General features: G+C 36.1%; 1 protein-coding gene across 8 annotated transcripts in view; it reads right to left on the bottom strand.

The window, feature by feature from the left end:
- Positions 1–18945, bottom strand: part of ULK4 (unc-51 like kinase 4) — a 512778-nt gene that overhangs the window by 452834 nt on the left and 40999 nt on the right. For all 8 annotated transcript variants that reach the window (XR_006885343.1, XM_046640226.1, XM_046640162.1 and 5 more), the window contains 4 exons: positions 18371–18431; positions 16831–17012; positions 15915–15961; positions 3997–4075 (listed from right to left, as the gene is read on the bottom strand). Coding sequence is in view for 7 of the 8 variants with exons in the window: in XM_046640226.1 (XP_046496182.1) it covers positions 3997–4075; positions 15915–15961; positions 16831–17012; positions 18371–18431 (369 nt within the window). In the remaining variant the exon portion in view is untranslated. The remainder of the gene's footprint in view (positions 1–3996; positions 4076–15914; positions 15962–16830; positions 17013–18370; positions 18432–18945) is intronic.

The following is an 18945-nucleotide window of genomic DNA, read 5'->3' as shown; positions in this document are numbered from 1 at the left end:
TAAAGTAGAGGAAGATGGGGACAGATGTTAGCTCAGAGCCAATCTACCTCAGCAAAGAGAGGAGGATTGGCAGCAGGTGTTAGCTCAGGGCTAACCTTCCTTAAAAAAAAAAAAGAAAACTATCCAGAAAAAAAGTATGCATCCAGAATAAAATCATTTTTTACTATATCCACCACTACAAACTTGGTCCAAGTCACCATCACCCCTCATCTGACTACGACAGCCTCCTAAACTGGTCCCCCTGAATCTACCTTGCCCCTATTCTTGTAACTCAAACAGAAGCTGCACCAAGGCACTCCTTTGCTCAAAATCCTCCAATGGCTTCCCAACTCATTCAGTATAAAATCCCAAATTCTGACCATGGCCTACAACAAGGTTCTGCATAACCTGGCCCCTGGCTACGTCACTACCCTCATCTCCCACCACTCTCCCTCTTACTCAGGTCCAGTTACACACACCTCCTTGTCCCTCAAAGCAAGCCAACCACTTTTCTATCTCCAGTCTTTTGCAACCACTGTTCATCCTGTCTGGAAGACTCTTCCTCCAACTGAAGGAATCGTTGCCTCAATTCTTTCAGGTCTCTGCTTGGATGTCCCTATCAAAGGCTTTCTCTGACCAACCTATCTAAAATAGTGCCACCGCCACTCATCATTCCCAAACCCCACTATCCGACTTTAACTTTTTCACTGCATTTATCATCACCTAACATTTCATATATTTATTTATTATCTCTCTCCTCACACTAGAGCACAAGATCCATCAGAACAGGGAATTTTATCTGTCTTGTTCAACATCGGACCCCCAGTATCTACACAGTACCTTGTATATACACAGGTTGACAAATATTTGTTAAATAAAGAATGAAAGATAACAATGCCAAGAATAAAATAGATTATCAACGTCAAGAATAAAACAGTATCTATGAACTTCTTCTAGAACCAGATAAGAACCTGCTTGGAATGATGGCCCTACTGCATGTAACAGTGCTATGCCCATAATGGTCAATAAATGTTCAATTAGTAAAAGAACAAGAGAAAAATTGCCTTTTGTTGACCTATTCCCTTCTCTCCTGCCCCTTTAGATCTTCTAAAATAATACAGAATTTACTTCCACACTATTATTAATTTTTTAACTGTACGCATATTCGTTTTCAAGAATCTTTTCTTTCCAGATTATGCTTTAAAACATTAACAGCTATAATCTGGACTTAAATTATCATGGATTCATTGTTTATACTTGTTTCTTTCTACAGTGCCTTAAAATTTGTTTTCTTAGGTAGACACTCAAGTCGCTTACTCAAGTAAATTTTTTTAGAAATGTTGGTGAAATTCAGACTGAATCCCTGAATTTCTGAAAATATCTTTCTCTTGTCCTCACAAGCAAGCAACATGGTGGCTGTATAGGGAAATTTAAGGTCACATGATCCCTTAAATATTGTTTCATTTCCACTGTTTTCTGTATCTTCTAGCCTTTAGTGTTACAAATAAATTAAATGCAAATCTAACTTCACTTTTGTTTATAATCTGGTTTTTTGTTTTCGTTTTCTCTTTGAAGGTATATATTTCACCAGGATAGGTCTAAATGTGCATTTTTTTTTTCCAATGTTTTGCCTGACTTTGGTGAGACTTTCATCTAAAGACTTGAGTCTTTCTTCAGCTCAGGGTGAAATTTTCTTCTATTAGTTCTTTTTTTTTTTTTAAAGTTTGGCACCTGAGCTAACATCTGTTGCCAATCATCTTTTTTTTCCTTCTTCTTCTTCTCCCCAAAGCCCCCTAGTACATAGTTGTATATTCTGATTATAGGTCCTTCTGGTTGTGCTACATGGGACACCACCTCAGCATAGCCTGACGAGCAGTGCCATGTCTGCACCCAGGATCCAAACCAGTGAAAGCCTGGGCCGCCAAAGCAGAGTACAAGAACTTAACCACTCAGCCACGGGGCTAGCCCATGTTATTTCTTTAATGATTGTTTCACTTCTGTTTGCTTTGATTGCTCCCTCTGGAAACTCTAGCATGTTTATCTTACACAAGTGCTGCCCAACACAAACACAATTCAAGCCACATAGGTAATTTAAACTTTTCTAGTAGTAACATTAAAAAATAAGAAGAAACATGTGAAACTAATTTTAATAATATTTTATTTATCCAGACAGATCTAAAATATTATAATTTGAAAATGTAGTCTATAAAAAAAAATTACAGGTGAGATACTTTACCCTATTTTTTCTTTCATTTGAGTCTTCAAAACCTGGTGTGTATTCTCCACTTGCAGCTCATCTCAGTTCAGACTAGCTGCTTTTCAAGGACTCAGTAGCCACTTTTGGCTGGTGGCTACTATACTGGACAGCATAACAGATCTTCTGGAACTGTCTTCAATACCTTCTTAGTTCTGAATTTTTATCCTTTCTCTTTTTGTTCTGAATCCTAAGAGAATTCATCCAACTAATCTTCAAATTCACCACCTCAGCTTCCTAAGATACCCATCCTGCTTGAAACTGCAGCAACTGAACATTTAAGTCAATAGTCATCTTTTATATCTTCAGAGGCTCTCTCTTCATGGCACCCTGCTCCTGAGCAATCACTGCCTGTTCTGATTATCCAGGAATGTCCTCTGAAATCTGAGGACTTTGTCTTAGAATTTTCATCAAGTTCTCTCTCATCTCCTGCAGTCACTCTGTTTCATTGAAGGCCTTTTGCTCTGCGTTATCCTAAGACTGGATGACTCCACTTTGGAGCTCCTAGGCCTTTTCCTCTGCCTAACAATACTGCCCTGTCTGCTTGGTCTTTTATGTAAAAATCTAGTTTATACATCTCTGAGAGCCGAGTTGAGCACCATAAGTGATCACACAGATCACAATTCATTTTTCTTGGTCCCAGAAAGAAGAAAAGTTTAGACGTAAGTGACATTTTCTTTGGTAGCTCAAAGATCTAAGAGTTTGCAGGGAGTAGGGATGGAATTATAGCAGAGGAAATGCAGTAAGCTTAAATTAATCTCCCATTCATGTCCACTCAGACAGCCCAGCAACTGGCTACCATACTGTATAGCACAAATATACAACAATTCCATCACTGCAGAAAGTTCTGTTGGACAGTAACTTGGCTAAACAATTCCTCTTAAAGCCCCAAATACCACACCACCAGGTGCTGGCTCTACAAAATCCCCTCTTCTTACCACTTTCTCCTTCCTTCATGAGTTCTTGCCCTTTCCCTAAAAGCCTTGGCTCTTTTCACCTATTTTGACTTGACACTCTCCTAGTGCAAGGAGAACAAAACCTATTACTAATTAAGTGTAACAGATATTTAACAAGATAGATAGTAGTTTTAGTATTCAAGGACACTCAAAAAGGCAGTACCATGGTAGCGTTCATGGGACTTGAATCACTAGTTAACTGAGAAAGGTTTCCCAGTATCAGTATTTGAAAGAAATAACTGATATTTGAAGATACCTTTAGTGCATGCATGGCCATTAAACATTGGGATATTGTCAGAAATAAGTGACAAATGGTAAGGATGAAAACACTAAATTCAAGATGAAAAGCCAAAAAAATTTTAATTTAAATTATGAGCTGTGTTTCAACTAGAAAATACATTAGTTATAATAAAACACTAAGTAGACTACAAAAAAACTAGTGAAACAAGCCTTTTCCAAAAATTATTGCAATAATGATGACTAGAGCCCACAAGCCTTGTAATGCCACCATACTACCTTTAATAAGAAAGTATGTTATAAATGAGCAGCTGTGTTTAAGCTTAAAGGTCTACTGAGGTTTTTTATAACAACTGCCACAATTCCACAAGGAAACTTAAGTGAAGGTCGATGAAAGCTGCATGTTCTAAATCACAAAGCCAAGAACAATCATTTCTGTTACTTACAACATTTCAGTAATAAAACAAATTACCTCAATATTTGGAAAATGCAGAATTTATCTGGATAGACTTTGAATTTGTGCAATAATAAAAGTCCTTTATAACTTCTAAAAAAAGAAAAAGAAATTACCTCAATAACAGGTGTATTTTCCTGGAGTTCAGTTGTGTGCGAGGCCAGTAAACCAATCACCCGAGCAATCTTGGCCCTTCTGTAAACGGAGAGAAAACAGGCTCTGAAGACGAGTTAGGGACCAAGGAAACAAACCCGTGGGTTACACTGCACAATTATAAGCATTAACATGAGATAAAAATGGAATATGTTGGAGGAGTACATGCTCACCGTATGTGGCCCAGAGAAACGCTCCTTTGTGGACATGGGGAGACATGAAGAGCAATGCCCTCTGCAGTACCATTAGTAATAGTAACAAAAATTGAACAAGTTGTACTTTAATAGTAAAATGGAGAGTAAAATTTTAAAAGGCCCTCACCATAGAAGGTCCTCACCATAGAAAAGGAAATAGAACTTAAACCCTTTTTTGTCTGAGTATAGTGGTATTTGGTTAAAGGTTTCTGTTCTACTTATTAGTAGACCAATGATTTCATACATAAGTAGTAAATAATTAATATCAGAGAACAGTTAAACATATGTATATATTCACTTTAATAGAAATTTTTACAATCATAAGTCTTATAAAGATTGTTCTAAAAATACCAGTTTTAGTGACATGTTTCTGTTTCATTATCCAGCAGAAAAAGAAGTTGATAAATTACTAAATATCACTTCAGGTGATTTGGAAAAGTTTATTTCACTTAGAAAATTAGTTTTGATAAGATTTCTTTAATTGGGGAAAAAAAAGTTGAACATGTGAGTTGATGAGAACCACCCTCCCATTTAGTGATGCATGTTCTCTGGGCTCATCATTGTGTACATCAGCCAGAGAGCCTCTACTTTTCAGATTCTTAAACTCTGCAGGACCCATGGAGGGAAACCAATCAGACTGAGAAGTATCACAGGGAAGTGCTCGTGTTGTCAGAACTCTAACAGGCAGAAATAATTCTCACGGATTTCAACACTTTTTGAATTAGACCTTCAAATCTCTTCTCATATACAGATTAAGACGTCCTAGGCATTTGTATGATTAGCATCATGACTTTGAATAAAAAGATTATACTTTAAAAGTGATCATTTTGAAAAAGATGAACAAACACATGGACAAAGAGAACTATTTAGTGGTTACCAGGAGGAAGAGGTGTGGGGGTGGGCACAAAGGGTGAAGGGGTACACCTATATGGTGACTGACAAATAATAATGCAAAACTGAAATTTCACAATGTTGTAAACTATCATAACCTCTATAAAAAATATAAAAGTTAAAAAAAAACACAAGCAAAAAGTGATCATTTGGAAAAGGATTTGGTAGGACATTGGACCAAAAGTTACAAGAAAAAGCTTCCAGTCACAGCTCTGCCACTCACCAGTTTTGTGACCACAGTCAAGCCAATTATACTTTAATTTCCACAAGTGTGCAATTTAAAGAGACAGATGGATTATCCTCTATGTTGTTTCACAACGGTAAAACAAATGCTGATTATTAAAAACTCACTAATGAATTAGAGGATGCAAGGCAAACTTATTTATCTTGGTTCAAAGACAAGCCCACAAAACTTATGAAACACTGAATCAATTTTTCATTCTACAAAATTAAATAATGGTTACCAGATTTATTCAACTTAAAGAAAAATGTATTAACATGCTAATTAAATATTTTCCCAAACCTCACCAGAAACAATTCCTATCAGAACAAGAGAAAACATACTACCTTAAAACTCTTATAGTTTTAAATTATAAACTATCTAAAGTAATAATAACACTATTTCTCAGTTTACATGAAATATTTACATACAACTATATCCTATACACAATGCCCTCACAAAACCAGCTCTTTCTCATAATTCAGGTTTCTTCTTAAATGTCACCACTTCAGGTGCCCCCAATGACCCATCACAGTGTACCTCAGAACTGTCCCCATGTCCACAACAGCATCTAAAATTGCACTGGCCAATAAACCTTCACGCAATGACAGAAATGTTCCATATCTGCATTGTTCTGTATCCACCAGATACATGTAACTATCAAGCACTTAAAATATGGCTGGTGCAAGTGAAGAACTACACAAATTGATTAATTATAATATTTGAAATTAGTTTTAAATTTAAATAACCACACGTGGCTAGTGGCTACCATATTAGACAGAGCAGATCTAAAATGTTGTAGCTACTCCTTCATGTGTTTACTTTATTATCTGTCTCCCCCACCAGCCCACAAGGTCCCTGAAGGCAGGGATCTGTCTTGCTCCCCACTGCAAGCACCAAGACAGTACCAGGCATAAAGCAGGCCCTCAATAGATGCTTGTTGAATGAATATGTCAATATAAAAAGCAAAGTGACTAAACACATTAGTAGGAAAGGAGCAGGTAAAAATATGATTACACAAGGTAAACAAAAGTGGAGCAGGATTTCCAAAGTAAATCTCAAAGTAGAATTTAAGGCTAAAATCATTAAATGAGAAAAAGATTCCTGTAAACTAAAAAAAAAAAAATGACATGACCTACAAACGATATAAGCTGTTCATCATTACGCACCATACAACAAAGAATGAAAAGGGAACCTGATAGGAGTGGGCAACTTCAGTCTACTTCTCTCCCAAGCATAGCAAGAAGACCACAAGGAATACATACATAAAAGCATCCCGATAAAAAGTCAAAGTAACAGGCGTATAGATCAAACTCTACCATCTACAAACAGTGACCACCCTTACTCAATGGGAAGCTGTATAGGGTGCGTTTACGACTCTGGAATGAATGCCCTGGGCTCAGTCTTGTGGGGAAGGCAGTACTCATCCTTCATGTGCCTGGTTACCTCATATGTTAAGCAGGACTAACAACAATACGCACCTCATCAAGTTGTTCAAAGAATCAAAGGCACTAACCCATGTGAAGAAATTACTATAGTGTCCAACATTTAATATCTGCTGAATGGGTTAGCTAATATTATCACATTATTTATTACATTCATGACATATTTTTTTAAACTATTTTATATTAGATCACAAAGACAAATTCATGGAATTCCCAAAGGCATAAATTATATAGGAGACATTACGATATGATAAAAGTGAAGTAAAAATATAAACCAAAAAAGCCTAAGCACCTGTAAATTTAGAAGCACTTCTGCATACCTTATTCATCAAATGAAAAATGAAAGTCTGCATCAATCACAATCACATAAGCAACACAAGTCAAAACTCCAGAGATTTTTTCCTGCTTCACAATAGCTGACTGGACCCTGACACCCACCTTTCTGTTCCCTCAAGAGTCTGCTAAAAGAAAACACTGTTCATAATTAAATCATAATTAGAAACAGAACAAAGGGCTGAAAGCAGATCAGAATGTTTGAGGAAATTCCAGATGATATACATAGATGGAATTATACTGACAGAGAACAAATAGAAGAAATTCCTGTCTAAGAACCACAGATAAATATATATCTTCCCAAAGAAGCCCCAGAGACTTGAAATAAACTAACACAGAAGCAAGGATGAGCCACAGGACAATCATCAGATTAGAGAACTACACAATGAACTGGTGAGCCAATGCGGTCCTGCCTCCTTCCCATCTCCCTCCTTGATAGAGAAAAGCCAGCAGTCCTGCCCTCCAGAATAAAAACAGAAAATTATTCCTACACTGAACAATCTACCCTGGGGTGAGATACAGGTGTGGATGTGGGGAGCAGAGACTGTGGTCCTCCACACCAGCTACTAGAGCAGGAAAAGGAGTTAATGCAGAAAAGCCAGCCCCTCCCCAAAGAAAAACCCATCCTGGCAATTGAGGAGGCCTCCAGGCTGCCCACCTGCTCTTCAGCCAGCTAGACTCCCAACATACAAGTCAACCACTCAACAAGCATCACCCACTCACACGCCAGCCCTTTCCTTTAAAAATGAGGTTGTTGGAAAAACAGAGAAGTACAGAAGAAATTTGTATTGTCAACTTCTATACTGATCAATTTAACCATTTATTCATAATATAAACTAAGTACCAAAGATCACCAAGCATTTGAGGAACCAAGAGCATTAAAGGACCATGATGACAAAGAAGTGACCCATGCGTTAGAGATAAGAATAGAATTTTCATAATCTTAATGTTTAACCATAATATTAGTCATAACATTTAACCCTAAATTCTGTTCCAACACAGTTTTTTGTTGGTTTTTTTTTTTGATGAGGAAGATTGTCCCTGAGCTAACATCTGTGCCAATCTTCCTGTATTCTTGTACATGGGATGCCAACACAGCATGGCTTGATGAGCAGTGTATAGATCCGCACCCAGAATACGAACCTGCAAACTCCAAGCACTGAAGCAGAGTGTGTGAACTTAACCATTATGCCACCGAGCCAGCCCCCAAAACAGAATTTCTATAATCCTCTAATTTATCCTCAAATTCAAAAGTACATTATAGACCAAATACATGCAGCTAGGAAAAAGGACCAACTAGAAAAAAAGAAAATGCACAAAAATTGTAAAATACAATTGTTGAAATAAAATAGAGATTCTTAATAACAAAATGAGCAAGGATAAATATCAAGCTTGAAAGCTCAAAGATAAAGTTAGAGAAGAGCAGTAAGAGACAGAGTTTGGCAGTTCTTCGAAAGGTTGAACACAGAATTAACATATGACCCAACAATTCCACTGCTAGGTATGTACTCAAAAGAAATGAAAACATATGTTCACATAAAACTTCATATACAAATGTTCATGGCAGCATTATTCATAATAGCCAAATGTCAAAACCACCGAGTGTCTATCAAGAATGGATAAGCAAAATGTGGTATATACACACAATATAATATTATACAGCCATAAAAAGAATGAAGTACTGATGCATGCTACAACATGAATGAACCTTGAAAACATTATGGTAAGTGAAAGAAGCCAGTCACAAAAGATCACATTTTGTATATTTCATTTATATGAAATATTCAGAATAGGCAAATCTATAGACAGAAAGTAGACTGGTGGTTTCCAGGGACTAGGGGGATGAGGCAATGAATACAGGGTTTCATTAGGTGATGGAAATGTTCTGGAATTAGATGGTAGTGATTGTCACACAACTTTGTGAATATACTGAAAAGCACTGAATTGTACAGTTTTAAAAAGTGAATTTCCATCAAATCAACAGACTAAAAAAGAAAAATCACATGATCATATCAATAGATACAGAAAAGGCATCTGACAAAATCCAACACACATTCATGATAAAAATTCTCAGTAAACTAGGAATAGAGGGAAACTTCTTCAACTTGATAAAGACTATCTACAAAAATCCTACAGCTAACATCACACTTAATGGTGAGAAACTCAAAAATTCCCCACTAAGATCATGTACAAGGCAAGAACACGGACTCTCACTACCACTCCTTTTCAAAATCATACTGAAAGCTATAGCGAACGCAATAAGACAAGAAAAGGAAATAAAAGGTATACAGATTGGGAAGGAAGACATAAAACTGTCTTTGCTTGCAGATGACATGATTGCCTATGTAGAAAATCCTGAAGAACTGAAGGGGAAAAAAAAAACTCCTCGACCTAGTAAGTGACTATAGCAAGGTGCTGGACACAAGGCTAACATTAAAAGTCAACTGCTTTCCTATACACCAGCAATGAACAAGTGGAATCTGAAATTAACAACACAATACCACTTACATTAGCGACCAAAAAAAGGAAATACTTAGGAATAAATCTAACAAAATACATACGAACTCTTTATGAGGAAAACTACAAAACTCTGATGAACAAAATCAAAGAACTAAAGAAATGGAGAGTATTCCATATCCATGGATATGAAGACTCAATATTGTCCAGAAGTCAGTCCTTCCCAACTTGATCCATAGATTCGATGCAATTCCAAACAAAATCTCAGCAAGTTATTTTGTAGATACTGACAAACTGATTCTAAGGTTTATATGGAGAGGCAAAAGATCCCAAAACAGCCAACAAAATATTGAATGAGAAGAACAAAGTTGGAGGACTGATGTTACCTGACTTCAAGACTTACTATAAAGCTACAGTAATCAAGACAGAGGCATTGGCAAAAAATAGACAAATAGATCAATGGACAAAATGGAAAACCCAGAAACAGACTCACATAAATATAATCAAACGATCTTTGACAAGGGAACAAAGGCAGTAAAATGGAACAAAGATAGTGTTTTCAACAAATGGTACAGGAATAACTGGACATTACATGCAAAAAAATTAATCTAGACACAGCTCCTACACTTTTCACAAAAGTTAACTCAACACAGACCATGGAGCTAAGTGTAAAATAAAAAAATTCTAAAACTCTTAGAAGACAACATAGGAGAAGACCTAGATGACCATGGATGTGGCAGTGACTTTTTACATGCAACAGCAAAGGTGTGATCCATAAAATAAACAACTGATAGGCTAGACTTCATTAAAATTAAGAACTTCCGTTCTGCAAAAGACAACATCAAAAGAATGAGAAGATCTGCCACAGACTAGAAGAAAATATTTGCAAAAGACATGTGATAAGAGTGTTTTCCAAAATATACAAAGACCTCTTAAAACTCAACAATAAGAAAACAAACAACCTGATGAAAAGTTGGGCCAAAGACATTAACAGACGCTTCACCAAAGAAGATATTACAGATGGCAAATAAGCATGTGAGAAAATGTCCCACATCATATGTCATCAGGGAAATGCACATTAAAACAACAATAAGATACCACTACACACCTAGAAGAATAGCCAAAACCAAAAACACTGACAACACCAAATGCTGGCATGGTTATAGAATAACAGGAACTCTCATTCACTGTTGGTGGGAATACAAAATGGTACAGCTACTTTGGAAGACAAGTTTAGTGACTTTTTACAAAACTAAACATACTCTTACCACACAATCCAGCAATCATGCTCCTTGGTACTTACCCAAAGCAGTTGAAAATATTTGCTCACATGGATGTTAACAGCAGCTTTATTCATAATTGCCAAAACTTGGAAGCAACCAAGATGTCCTTCAGTACATTAATAGATAAATAAACTGTGATACATGCAGACAATGGAATATTTGGTACTAAAAAGAAATGAGCTATTAAGCCATGAAAAGACATGGAGGAACCTTAAATGCACATTACTAAGTGAAAGAAACCAATCTGAGAAGGCTATATACTGTACAATTCCAACAACATGACATTCTGGAAAAGGCGAAACTATGAAAACAGTAAAAAGTTCAGTTTTTGTCAGAAGGATGAACAGGCAGAGCACAGATTTTTAGGGCAGTGAAAATACTCTCTCTGATACCATAATGATGGATGCATGTCATTATACATCTGTCCAAACCCACTGAAAGAGTGAACTGTAATGTAAACTATGGACTTTGCATGATTATGATGTGTCCAGTTAGATTCATCAGCTGTAACAAACGTACTGCTCTGGTGGAGGATATTGATAATGGGAAGAGGCCACACATGTGTGGGGGAAGGAAGTACATGAGAAATCACTATACCTTCCCCTCAATTTTGCTGTGAACCTAAAACTGCTCTAAAAAAATTAATTAAAAAAAGTGAATTTTATGATATGTGAATTATATCTCAATAAAAGATAGTGAGAAAGCAAAAGAAAATGAACAGTCAAGAGATATGAAATCCTACACCCATCCTATAGGAGTTTCAGGAGTAGAAAACAGATGAAACAGTGATGAAGAAATCATAAAAAAATAGGAAAGCTAAAGAAAGGCTGAAGCATCTATTAGACCAACTGCCAAAGCAAATTAATAAAAAGAGATAACTGGACACATTCTAGTAAAATTTTGAGGGCCTGGAACAAAAAGAAACATTCAGACACTGAGAAACAAAATCAAACTAGTCACATATAAGCGGAAGAAAAAGATGGGTTGGCTCCTGAGTCTGCCAGAGCTTCAGTCAGCAAAGGAGAGAGAGCAAAGTCCAAGCATGACCCTAGGGCGCAAGGTCTCATTCAATCCCTTATGCCTGAGCCCTAAAACCACAGAGAGAAAGACTCAAGAAGGCAACAACTCCAGAAGTAACACCTCTGAGAGATCCTCTTAAAAGAAACTACCAAATAATTAAATCTAATCAACCAAGAGGTAAAGTAGAGCAAAGAATTCACAAATGGAGAAATCGTATTTAAAAAATTGATGATGAACATTTACTTCACTTTATTCAAGTAATATTTGAAAAATTAGAAAAAAACAGAAAAATCCTTTTTAAAATTCATATGAATCTCAAGGGACCCCAAAGAGCCAAAATAATCTTGAAAAAGAAGAAAAAAGTTGGAGGTCTCACACTTTCTGATTTCAAAACTTCAAGATATTGTGGTACTGGCATAAAAACAGATCTATAGACCAATGGAATAGAATAGAGAGCCCAGAAATAAACTCTCATATATATGGTCAAATGATTATCAACAAGGGTGCCAATACCATTCAGTGGGGAAATGACAGCCTTTTCAACAAATGGTCCTGGGAAAACTGGATATACATGTGCAAAGAAATGAAGTTGGACCCTTACCTAACACCATATACAAAAATTAACTCAAAATGGATCGAAAACTAAATGTAAGAGCTAAAACTAAAAAACTCTTAGGAAAAACATAGATGAAAAGCTTTATGACACTGGATTGGCAATGATTTCTTGATAGAACACTAAAAGCACACGGAACCAAAGGAAAGATGGAAAAATAGGGTTTCATCAAAATTTACACCTTTTATGCATCAAAAGACACTATCAACAGACTGAAAAAGTAACCCTCAGAATGAGAGAAAATACTTGTAAATCATATATCTGATAAGGGGTTAATATCCAGTATATATAAAGAACTCCTACAAATCAACAACATAAAACAAACAACCCAATTAGAAAATGAACAGATATTTCTCTAAAGAACATAAACAGATGACCAATAAACACATGAAAAGATGTTCAACATTACTAGTCATTAGTGAACTACAAATCAGAACCATAATGACATACGGCTTCACACCTATTAGGATAGCTACTACAAAAAAAAAAAAAAACCAAAGGGAAGTAAAAAACAAGTGTTGAACAGTATATGGTGAAATTGGAACCCTCACGCACTGCTGTAGGAATGTGAAATGGTGCAGCTACTGTGGAAAACAGTATGATGGTTCCTCAAGAAGTTGAACATAAGATTGCCAAATGATCCAGCAACTCCACTTCTAGATATATACCCAAAAGAACCAAAAGCAGGGACTCGAACAGATATTTGTACACCAGTATTCACAGCAGCGTCATTTGCAATAGTCAAAAGAAGAAGCAACCCACACGTGCATCAACAAATGTGTCACATACATATATGGAACATTATTCAGCCCTAAAAAGGAATGACATCCATGCTACAACATGGATGAACTTTGAAAACATTAAGCTAAGTGAAATAAGCCAGACACAAAAGGACAAATATTGTATGAGCTCACTTATACTAGGTATCTAGAATAGGCAATTCAGAGACAAAAAGTAGAACAGAGGTTACTAGGGCCGGGAGGACAAAGAACAGCGAATTACTGACTAATGGGTAAGAGCTTCTGTTTGGGATGATGAAAAAGTTCTGGAAATTGATACTGGTGATGGTTGCACAACACTGTGAATATACTTCATGCCACCGAATTGTACACTTAAAAATGGCTAAAATGGGGCCAGCCATGGTGTCCTAGTGGTTAAGTACAGCATGCTCTGCTTTGGCAGCCTGGATTCAATTCCCAGGCGCAGAACTACACCGCTCTGTTAGCAGCCATGATCTGCTGGCAGCCCAAATACTAAAAAACAGGAAGACTGGCATGGATGTTAGCTTAAGGCAAATCTTCCCTAGCAAAAAAAAAAAAAAAAAGGTAAAATGGTAAATTTTATGTTATGTATATTTTACCACAAAATTTTTTAATTAAAATATCATGATTGTATGTGAATTATATCTCAATAAAGTTCACTGGCAAGGGTTATAAAATTTGATAAATATCCACTGTTGAAAGTTCTAACAAAAGGTGATTTTTATACACATTGACTGGAAATGCATACTGATACAGTATTTCTAAAATGCATTTTAGCAATTTATCAGAACTCACAAAAATATTTATTGCCTTCTACATTTGTTCTAATTCTATGAATCTGCCCTAAGGGGAAAAAGTAAAAACAGATAGGCACAAAGATTTAAGCACAAAAATGTTCATCAGTATATTGTTTACAATATATAATACTATCCAAAAATAGGTCATGGTAAATAAAATAATCAGGCATTCACAACATAGTTTTAAAAAGCCATACCTTAAAAAAGTATCTTAGACAAATAATTAATGGCATTAAAGATATATAACATGTTATAAGGGGAAGAGAAACTTAGAGAGAGAGTAAATGAAGGCTCCATGCAGGGGACTTCTCTACCTTACTATTTATCATTTTCCTCAAATTAAAACTGTTTCACAATTAAACTTCAATGAATACAACAGCAAAAAACTTTAAAGACAGTACTTGGAAAGGATCAAGAATGTCTCTTTTTAAAAGGCAGCAGGGGGCACTCCATTCAAGGATATAACAAGTTTTAGCTAAAGTGTTAGATTTTGTTGGTTGATTTTTAATGAGCATACCACAAACCTTCTCAAAGTTTTACATGCTAAAACTACCTAAAAATTCTATTTTGCAATGCCAGATTTTACCTTGAGAGAGTAACAGCAGAAGATGCATAAGAACAATTGTCCAAAAAAGCATTTTGTTTTTTGTGATTTGTTTTTAGGAAGATTAGCCTAACACCTGGTGCCAATCCTCCTCTTTTTGCCGAGGAAGACTGTCCCTGAGCTAACATCCGTGCCCATCTTCCTCTACTTTATACGTGGGATGCCCGCGTGGCTTGCCAAGCAGTGCCATGTCTGCACCCGGGATCCAAACCGGCAAACCCCAGCCGCCGAAGCAGAATGTGTGCACTTAACCACTGCTCTGCCCAGCTGGCCCAAAAAAACATTTTGTGAACACCTGTTGTTTCCCCCCATTTCACCAGCATGGAAGAATAATTACTATCTTACCACTATCACATTTCACAAAATCCCTTCAAGTTCATGTTTTCATGTGCTTCTCTTAACAATAATACAAGATAAGCAAACGATAATAACTACAACTTCTACACCCCCAACATATACTAAGCACCCACTAAGAACCAGGCACTGTGCAAGGTATTTCATATACTCATGTCATTCAAAATTTAATTATTACTAAAAAATCTATGAAGTAGACACACTATTCCCATTTTACAAATGAGAAAAACAAGGCTCAGCAGTTAAAGCAATTTGCCCATAGGGCAGATCTATGATCGACATCCAGGTCTGTCAAATCTAAAGCCTATACAATGTCATCATCCTACAAAGACTTCCCAGGAAGCTAAGACTCGGAGAGAGGCAATCATCTGGCCAAGTCTAATTGGCAACCAGAGCCCAGAACCTTCTAACACTGTATCTAATGTGCTTTTCACTAGGGCATGCTGCCTCCATAACAAGCAAGTACACGTCCTTCCACCAAGAGCTTACAGATCATGATCCCATTAAATTTTAAATAACGTCATAAGGAAGCAATGCACTACATAAGGGAAAGATACAGTGGCAAGAGAAAAAGCCTTAGGAAGCGTAACTAAAACACAGGGATCAAGGGTAAAGTATCTGATAAAGAATACTCAAAAGAATAACAGTTAATAACATTTCCAGATGAAGTTTATATAATCCTAGAATTATATTTATAATATTCTAATTTTATAATATAGGATAAGGACTATTTTTAAATTTTTTTAAGTTTACAAATGATGCCTATAAAAATTGCCTATTGTTTCAGAGTTATTGTTACTTCAGAATATTTTATGATTAAGTATTTAGGTCTATGTGTTTTTGATAAATATGTATAACTACTCAATAAAATAATGAAGAATAAATTATTAAAATATAAATGTTACTTACATATCCCAGTTTGGAGCTATTCGCAAATGCTGGATTAGCAATTGGAACTAGAATGAAAAATTAAGATGCAGATTTCATTCATGAAACAACAGAGAAAGTGACCGCTAAATTAACAAATCAGACCTGCATACAACTGAAATGTGAATCCCGCATCGAGGAGATAATTATTACAAAAATGCCAAAGCCTGAGTATATGAATAAGATAAAAATAAAAACCAAGAACAGTACTTTCAGTTTCTCCTGCCCAGTTATAGACCCTAAATGCACCCTACCCCTCACCTAAGAAATACACACCAAGTACCAAAAAAGCAACTTTAATACTATCCTGAAAGCCAATGAACTTAAATTTTTTCAAGCCAGTTCCCAAATGAGGTCCTACTATGGAAAACACCCCAGACCACTGTAACTCCTCTCTGAGAATAACTTCAAAAGATCTGTCAGATCCTCACGGTTTACCGTTGAACCAAGACAGTCCAAGAAGTAACATTACCAGGGGAAAAAGAAAAAAACGTCTCAGAGACTCAATATCTCCCTTCAGTGTCACATCAGAAACCTTGGAGTTTACCAGGTCGACCCAGGAAAGGAGCCCTTATTCCACATGGGCAGCTCATTCCAGGAGCTGATGAAAGGTCTCTGTCTTACAATTTCAGATATGAAAAATATCTTACAATTATTACAAGTTAACACAAAACGCAAGCTGGAGCTACAAAAGAAGTTCGAAATCACTGTCTACACAACTGCTTCCAGTCCTAGGAATTAAACAGAAGACAACTGTGGCAAACTTATAATCTTGATAAATCTTTTTTTTTTCATTTTAATTAAATGAAATTAATATTTTAGTACTTGTTTTAATCTCTATAGAAATCCTGCATGCTGCAAGGACCATGAAGGAGTCTTGTCTTCACAATTTACCTACCAGTGGGGAATGGAGGAGCCTGGTGGCCACCTCCCTGTGACTGGCCACAACACACAGATAGCAAAGGAGATTCAGCTTGGCTCGGGCGGCTCCCGTGCTCTTCTCAGCAGAGTCGATCTGAGAGCAAACTTGTTGCAAAAAGTCATTCCAATCTTGGTCTTTGAGAAATACTAATTTATCCACTGAAGAGGAAAGAAAATATTAAAAGTGAGTACCATGTGAAAAAATATTGCTGAATAGATTACATGAAAAATAAGATGGAACATAGAATTTCAATAGTTAAGGTGAGGACAAAGAAAATCATGACTTCACAATGCCAAAACCAAAAATACTCCAAAGTTGACACTGTTTTCACTTAGTCTTCTATACTCATCTCTTTTTCTACCCGAGGAGACTTTTTAACTATGTCCATGGAAACTATGCTGAAACAAGAAAGCAGATGCCTAAAGGAGAATTATCCCGAGAAAGTACCAAAACACAAAGTTAAATAAAATTGTATTATGAACAAAGAAGATAACCTTGCAAGAATAAAGCAATCTAGCCTTAAAATATTGGAAAAGCCAAAAATTTTACAGTTGTTAAAAGGTTCCAATGAAATTAGTGTTAAACATAACCAGGTTAATATGACAGCTGAAATTATCTGGGGGTCCTACCCTCAAATCCCTACCCCAACAATAGGCAAAAACCAGGAAACGAGATGCCATCTAGAGGTAACATAGTTTCGGCTGATCTCCATCTTTAAACAAAATAACGGGTAATAATAATTTCCTAAAATAACTCAAAGCAAAGGGGAAAAGGGAAGGAACATTATTTTGAGATAACAATCCTCTAGGTTTTCCCAAATAGTGATTCTACTTGACACAGTTTATTAAAATTTGAATATATTTTATTTTAAATTTACCTTAATTTGATTTCAAACCATAGATTCTACTCTAGTTGTGATGAAAGTTTTTCTGAATATAGTTTAACAGCTTAAAATATAACTTATCAAAGAAAACACATCAAAATTTAAGGTACGAAAAAATTTCTGATGTTCACCCTAAGAAGTTCCATTAGGTGAAAGGAAATGTAACAATCCTTCTTTAAGTATCTCCATTCACACACCAGCACCACAAATGTGAACCATCTGACCCTGTTCTCAACTGCCCCCCTCGCTCAAGTAGAATCTCGATTCTCCACTGTGGTCTCCAACCCTTTGCACCCACAAAAGCACCATAAGTGGAAATTCAACTGGCTCTACAATGGGAAGGGCAGGAGAAAGGCCCACCCACTCAACAAGAAAACTCACCAGCTTTATAGGAACACTCCCACCCACAAGAATACAGGGCAGCCCAGACTCAGCTGAGTAAGGTCAAAGGCTGGCATAAATGGATTACTGGCTGCTTTTAATTTACAAAACACTGCCCCAAGAATATCGCCAGTTAGCAAGAAGATAGGAATTTAGCTACTCATAAATCAAATATTCCATTTGCTATTAAATTTCATATTTGTATCTGTCTGCAAAGGGCCTACCTGTTTGATAAGCCCTTTGTGATCCTACCTGAATGTACTGGTAGATGCAGTATTTTTTGATCAAATTTAATTGGTGGTTGTTTCATTATCTGTGGTTAAAAAAAAAAACAAAAAAAAACCTTTTGAGATGCCTTTTGAGACAGACATCTGTCTCCTGATATATCTCCTTTATCAGGTTATAACTCAATGAGGACAGAAAAGAACACTGTAAAATGTCACCAAAAAGAATGAGAATTCAATGGTGCCCTTTAAGATTAAAATATGCAAATATGGATAACAATTTATAAACATCAAACCATTTCAATTGATACCTGCAATAAAACAAAGCTTCATGGAAAAGAGTCACCCCATCTTGGCTTACACTTAAGCTAACTTACCTCTAAGTTAGAAATTTAGTCATTCAACAAATATTTATTGGGTACTGCCAGGGTGAGGTACTATGCAAAGTGTTAAGAGGGATAGAAAGATAGAAAAGACATGATCCTACTGTCAGAGAGCTGGTACTCTGGTTAATAAGACAATCATTTTTTAAACAATTTAAAAAAGTATTTAAGTAACAATGCAAATCGGGCATGATATACTTAGAGACAAAATATTTCACAA

The sequence above is a fragment of the Equus quagga genome, chromosome 1, assembly GCF_021613505.1.
Source record: "Equus quagga isolate Etosha38 chromosome 1, UCLA_HA_Equagga_1.0, whole genome shotgun sequence".
In the NCBI taxonomy this organism is placed as follows: Eukaryota; Metazoa; Chordata; class Mammalia; order Perissodactyla; family Equidae; genus Equus; species Equus quagga.
This window is presented reverse-complemented; position numbering and strand designations above follow the sequence as displayed.